Source organism: Cryptomeria japonica, chromosome 8 (assembly GCF_030272615.1).
Source record: "Cryptomeria japonica chromosome 8, Sugi_1.0, whole genome shotgun sequence".
In the NCBI taxonomy this organism is placed as follows: domain Eukaryota; kingdom Viridiplantae; phylum Streptophyta; class Pinopsida; order Cupressales; family Cupressaceae; genus Cryptomeria; species Cryptomeria japonica.
Window position 1 is genome coordinate 240751072 of NC_081412.1, and position 6767 is coordinate 240757838.

At 36.3% G+C, this 6767-nt stretch overlaps 1 protein-coding gene across 3 annotated transcripts; it reads right to left on the reverse strand.

The window, feature by feature from the left end:
- Positions 1-865: 865 nt before the first annotated feature.
- On the reverse strand, positions 866-6408 carry LOC131033217 (uncharacterized). Of its 3 annotated transcripts, XM_057964379.2 has the most exons (4): positions 5988-6124; positions 3857-4050; positions 1599-2879; positions 866-1487 (listed from the first exon to the last, which is right to left on the reverse strand). In XM_057964379.2, the coding sequence occupies exons 2-4, from the start codon at positions 3864-3866 to the stop codon at positions 1372-1374; spliced, it is 1407 nt and encodes a 468-aa protein (XP_057820362.2). In that variant the 5' UTR covers positions 3867-4050; positions 5988-6124; the 3' UTR covers positions 866-1371. The 3 variants fall into 3 exon arrangements, with proteins under 3 accessions (XP_057820362.2, XP_057820361.2, XP_057820360.2); XM_057964378.2 differs by lacking the exon at positions 3857-4050 and having other exon boundaries at positions 5988-6408; XM_057964377.2 differs by lacking the exons at positions 3857-4050; positions 5988-6124 and adding an exon at positions 5530-5757.
- Positions 6409-6767: the final 359 nt, after the last annotated feature.

A 6767-nucleotide genomic window follows, 5' to 3' on the forward strand; every position in this document is an offset into this window, starting at 1 on the left:
TAGATCAAATATTAAAATTAAGATCTACAAATACAATAAAAATTCCCAATAGCAAGGAAGAACAATGTGAACGAACAGCAATCCAATCCACTGCTATAAATTTGAAGAAATTTTGACATTCTTATTGTTTACAAACAAAAGGTGTTCCACAAACAGTCCTCTGAAAAATTAAAATGAAAAGGAAAAATTGGTTTCCACGTGACCAAGTCCATGACCACACCCTGCACAATTTAAAATGGCATAAAAAATAACTTAGAGAAATGTGCCATAATTACAGCATATAATGCATTTTTATGTCAGCAAGAGACATTTATCTTTACAAGAAAACAGCCATCCAAAAGAATTATAAAATTAGTTTTAGAAGTCGGTACATTACTTTATATGACATTACTTCAAATGGTTGGCAGGTCTAATTATAATTCAACAGTAAATATAAGTCCATGCTTAAACGAACTTGCTTGACACCATAGCACAGTAATGACTTTCCAACCTGCTTCTCCTGGACCTTGATACACGCCATCCTGATCTTTCATTATGATTGAGGAAAGAATTTAAGAATTCCAGGTAATCACAACATTTACAGAGCTTCAATGGTTGTAAAGGTTGCAGAAACATGCTATACAATTTCAAAAATCTTATAGATTCGTTAGTCAAAAGGACAAATTAGTGAGTTTATATACAAAATTCATGAATTATCAATTTCTAATCTTGAGCTTTGGAAAGTTGCCAAAGGCACATGTACATTTAGAAGCTGAGATTTCCAAAGAGTGTAATATTATAAAATTTAATTTGCAAGTTGTGTAAGTATGAAACTCATACTTCTTTGATTCTATCACCTGTCTCATTCAATATATAATTGAGAAAATAATAAACACCCTTCATCATCTCCAAAATGAAAATGAAGATGCATAAAAAGAATGATGCCAACAGATGTCAAATGCTTCTAAAATGTTAACTGAGGAGACTAGGCCTATTATAGCATAAAACATCAAAGATCTCCTCACCCGCCATGTCTTGATTTTATAGTAGGCAATATACAAATCTCTAGGCTGTTGGGGTGAAATACCCAAAAACCACCATAATTTCCTAACTAATGCGAGTCTCAAAATAACTATCATACAAATAGACTCACCTGCGTATGTGCTTAGGCACAAGTTTCTGTTCCTGATAAGATTTTCGTTTAGCTACATATATACATGTAACACAAAATAATCAAATACTCTCTCAAAAATAATCATGCAAAAAGTATTCCATAATAAAAGCCCGGATCACCATCTGCTGTACAGCACTGTACTCTGGTTGAGTACTCCCTCCCCACATGACTTGCCTTTAGAAACCAACGTATTCATATCTCCTTGCATACCCAAGAATTCATCTCTGATTACGTCTGTTGATAACTCTGTAATCTCTATCTTTCTTCAGTGCATAGTGATGATTTTGTGCAGGGTATCCCCCCTGCTTATGTTGGGGCTGTTGATGCCAATTACCTGAAAGATCAATGGCTGAAAGAATGAATAAATAATTTTATATGATAAAAGGAATAGCAAATTAGTAAAAATGTAATACAATAACCAAAAATAACCAAGTGCTTTCCATGCCTTGATTAGAACGCCATGCACTTTGCGGGTATGCTGGTGCCTGATACCAGCCATGTGAACCCCCTTGATGAAATGAATTGCAAGGTGGGCCTCCCCAATTTCCATTGAATTGATATTGCATTTCCACAGGCCCTGGATTCCATGTGGCAGATTGATTTTGCCATTGTGCAGCCTGTGGCATAGTGTTCCACTGTGCTGGCATACAAGCATGATTCTGATAATAAGAATGCACTTGTTCCGGAAACTGATCCCCCCACCCAGTTGCAATAACTTGCTCCTGAGGGATGAAAGGAGATGTGCTTCCAATTCCACTCTCCCACTCTGAAACATCCTTAACATTATTCCAGCCTGTTCTGCTTACATGCTTAGAACCCCATCCAGAATTCTCATTTCCACAGCCCTGCCCTGATGTATAGTTTTCCTCTTTATGTGGTGTCCATCCTGAGCCAACAGCTGGTGCATTCAACCCATTTTGAGTTTGATCTCCCCAGCCAACAGAATCACCCATAACATTACCAGTATCTGTCCAAGCAGTCTTACTTGTTATTGTTGAATTTCTCGTTGGCTCAGTCTGGTTACCCCATCCAGAATCCATTTTCTGCTCCCAACCTGTTAAGACATTATTATTTTCATGGGCTTCCCACGCAGAATGATCTGTTTGTTTAACATCCCACCCAGCATCATGTTGATCTTCCCACCCTGTTGGCTGAATATACAAAGGATTCTGAGCAAAATCCTTGGACATTTCTGTTGCATTTTGCCTATTTTCACTCCATTCTATTGGCCCTGTCTTCTGTCCATCTTTTGGGGCATTGGTAGCATTGTCAGTCCATGCAGTGGGATCTAACATATTCACAGAAAAATGAGCATTACCCTCAGAAGGCTTCCTGTGATCTTGTGTTTCTGGTCTAGATATATTTCTTCTGCGTCCTTGCCGTCCTCTTGCCCCTTGCTTGAAGTATGGCCTTCTGTAATCCTCTTCTGAAGAAGAATTGTTTCTCTCAGGTATCTCACAGTCTTCTTGTATATGGGAGTTCCAGTCAATTTCATCAATATACAGGTCAGAACTGGGTAAAGGAATATCATAAGACCGGCCATTTCGCTTTGCCCAATACCTCTGCTTGGCTATCTGAAAAGCTTCAAGTGCAGCAGAATCATCCCACCGAAGAACATTGTCAAATCCTTCCAATTCATTGTTATTGTCACAAACTTGACTCCATGAGAGACCAACTGATTCACAAAACTCCCTTTCCCAAAATGGTACAGCTGGCTTCCAGGCCCCTAAGAATAACATCCATGTTAGAATATGTTTAGTGAATATAATATGCATAGATGATCACAGCAATGCTCATAAAGATAAATCTAATGACTTTTTATCCTGCAGTTAAAGCTGACGCAGAAGTAGAGAACATAAAGTTGCAAATACAAACAAATGATGAGGACAAAAAAGCATCCGTTTACATATTGTATAGATCTCACAAACATGAAACTTCGAAAATTCAGATGCTGAAAAAATAATGTGATATAAAATATTATAACAATTACATTTACCAATTGAGTAAGCACATAAATTAAGCTTTAATTTGTAAGCAAATTGTGCAGGACAAAATGGTATGAACATCCAGAGCAGGTTAGATAATTTAATCTCCAATACAATTTATTTTATTCTGAATCCCTAGATATTTAGATCAAATCAAGGATTCTAAAGGACTCAGCCAAAATCCATCAAATCCAAATGCAAGTTCTCCATAGAAATACACAACAAAAAATATTGACATGTGAAGAAAGCATACACCTTATAGAGGCATTAAACTTGGCTTTCCATGAACAGTACGTTCATGTCATTTAATATACCTTACCTGAAATTCATATCACCCAAATATTCGTGCAATGCAAACATCAAAAAATAATATTTCTCAGGTAATTATATTTGCATGAAAGCATCAGAAAATAATAAAATATGTTTTAACTTAACTTTTGCCCCAACCAAATTCTTATTCTAAAAAGTTAAAAACATGTGCTAGGTGTCAATTTCTTTTAAATTCACTAACCAGCCAGCAGGATTTTACAATAAATAAATCGTTATTACTTACAGACTGTACATTTTTCAAGCAATGGACAACTGAGTTACAGAAAGTGACCATATGTGCAGTAGGGTCCAAATTTTAGGATTTTAGGATTTGGCTATTAAGCATTTTCAAATATGTAAATAAAATACATACCAAACTTTATTTTAAGATAGGTGTTAGCATATATACCCAGAGTCATCACGAGCTCCTAAGATTTCCCTCAAAATCTCACTTTGAGGATGGCTAAGCACCTGTGCACTACACAAACTCAATCACGGATGCCATCCATCATAAAAAAATACCCAGTGGTGAAAAGGAACAACCCTACTGTTTTGTCATGCCAAGTTTAGTGAGACATCATTTCTGATAGCATCCACCCTCTCCTACAAAAATAATTATAACAGCGTAACAGTAAGTGTTAAACCAAAATGCCTTTTTTTATTTTCAAATATAATTGGGTAAAATACCGTGTGTTAGCTTGCTACTTAAACCTAAAAGACGCAGAGAGCACAAAACCAAAATTTTAAGACTCTTTAGGAAAGTGGACTCTGTAAATTCGTGGAGTGGTGTAATCTATAGAATGCTCTGTCATAAAAAACCAACCTCATTGTAGACACGACACCTAAAGACACTCCTATATCTTACCCCAATTTTAGGAAATCCCATTTCTACTAGCATCCACCCTCTCCTTCAAAAAAGTTTATATATAGCAGAACAGTAAGTCCAAAAATGGTCCTAACTTATCATTCCCAATTAGGACCAATGTCCTATGTTAGCTCACTATTAAAGTCCAGATGATGCAAAGAGCCCAAAACCATTTTTTTAAGACTTGCCATGAAAAGAGGCTGTATACACGGAGATTGATGTATTCTAAAGAATGATTGGCCATAAAACTTCCATTAACACAAATTATCCTACTGGTCATGATCCTAAACTTGAAGAAACTTCATTCCTGGTACCATCCTCATTCCTGGTACCATCCACCCTCTCCTACAAAATACTGAAATATAGCATAACAGTAAATGTGAAATGATCCTAATTTTACATACCCAGTCAGGCAAACCGTCCTCTGTTAGGTTTTAGTGAACCCTAAAAGATGCACAAAACTCGTTACCAAAATTTTATTACATACCATGAAAGGAGTAAGAATCAACCTATACATCCCTACACTGATCACAAAACGTACACCACATGCAATTATCTTACTGTTTCCCTCCAAAGTCTGAGAAAACCCCATTTCTGCAAGTATTAGCCCTATCTTAACAACATACCATATAAATAGAGCATAAGAGTAAAGTTTTAAATGGCTCTACCTTCTCGGATCCAATCAGCAAAATCCCCGTTGTTAGCTCCTTATTGAATACTAAAAGATACACATAGAACGAAACCGAACTTTTAAGGGAACCCCATTTTCCATATGTTCAAAGACTGATATAAATCTGTGGAATACTTAGCCACAAAATTTCCTCCCCACAGTGTACACAGACAATCCTACTGGTCGTCACCTATTTTAAAAATAATATTTTAAAAAATACAAAACATTTAAATACTATAAAACTACAATTGCAAAATGCCCCGGGTTGTAGACAGATTTATAAGGCGTTGGAAGAACGGAATATTGGTTTTGTTCAAACCCTGGCAATACCGCTCAGAATGGGGCTAGCCTCTGGCTCGGGAGTTATACAACGGTGGCCGTTAAGATTTAAGAACCCTAGGGGCTCCTGGATTCTCATGGTTAACTACCAAAAAATAGCTATGAATTTAAAATAGTTCTAATGTAGCCAATTAACGAAAATGCTATTCATTAGCTCTGTATTGAATCCTACAGAAGCACCAAGCCCAAAAGAAAATTTTTAAGAAACCTCGTGAAAGCGCGCTCTTTAAATTCATAGACTGGTGTATTCCATAAAATCTTTGACCAAAAAATTTCCACTCCATGGTGAAAACAGACAATCCTCCTGTTTGCCACCCTAAAACCGAAGAAACCCCATTTCTGCCACCATCCACCCACATGTACAGAAATGTGAAACGGTCTATTCTTTCATATCCAATTAGGCAAGATGCCTTGAATTAGGTCGATATGGAAAACTAAGGGATGCAAAGGCCCAAAACCAAACTTTATACGCACCCCATAAAGCGCTCTGTAAATTTTTTGACTAGTATAACATCCATCCTGAAGGCAATTACATGGTGGGTACTGCATCAGATAAACCCCGTAGCAAATTACTAACCAGTAAGATCTATCTTAAACATGAGATTGCTTATGTTATACATACAGGCATTGCTGCTAAAATCTGTCAATGGAAATACTGATGCTTACCAGAAGATGCTCCAGAAGATTTGGACATTTTATTATAAGGCTCCTGGAACTGAACCCGCTTGTTCCCCCATCCCTGTGACTCCCTTGAACCTTTCATGACAAATTTAACAAATACCCACTACACAAAAATGAATTTCGAATACACCCACACCATCAATGATTCAGAGACACTAGAAATAAACAAGTTTGTATCATGAAGAAAGATCTGATTCTAGCATGAAGCTTTTAGGCAATGAGAACAGAGGGCAGTGGCTGAGTTTTCCTTCACAAAATCCTACAAAATTCGCTTTGCACGCACGAAGACCGGAGAGACGTATCATCATGGCATTGTATTGTATATAAAGCCCACAGTAAACCACCGAAATCTTAGTGATTACAAAACAGTTATTATTTTTACTCAGAAGGGATGCCCTCCTAAACTAGCTCGCTTTTCCTGTTTGCTACTTACTACCTTTGTCTTTGGGTGTGGTGCATTGCCTAGCTAAACCAAGTCATGTGTATTTTGTACCACTTATCACTCAGAAGAACAGATGAATGCAAATCTAGTGCCTTTACTAAAATTAGAAAACAAGATTAGATGAAGTACTTATAATAGAATTAGAATGGAAGATGAAAAAAATTTCATATGACACTGCTTCAATCCAACATGCATGTAATTTTTTGCATTGTTTTGATTAAATTATTATAGTTTTTTATTTTATTGTTGTTACAAGGATAGATTATTATATATAAACTTTAATTTTAAAAAAGTCAATTTTTTAATTTGATTATTTTTTGACT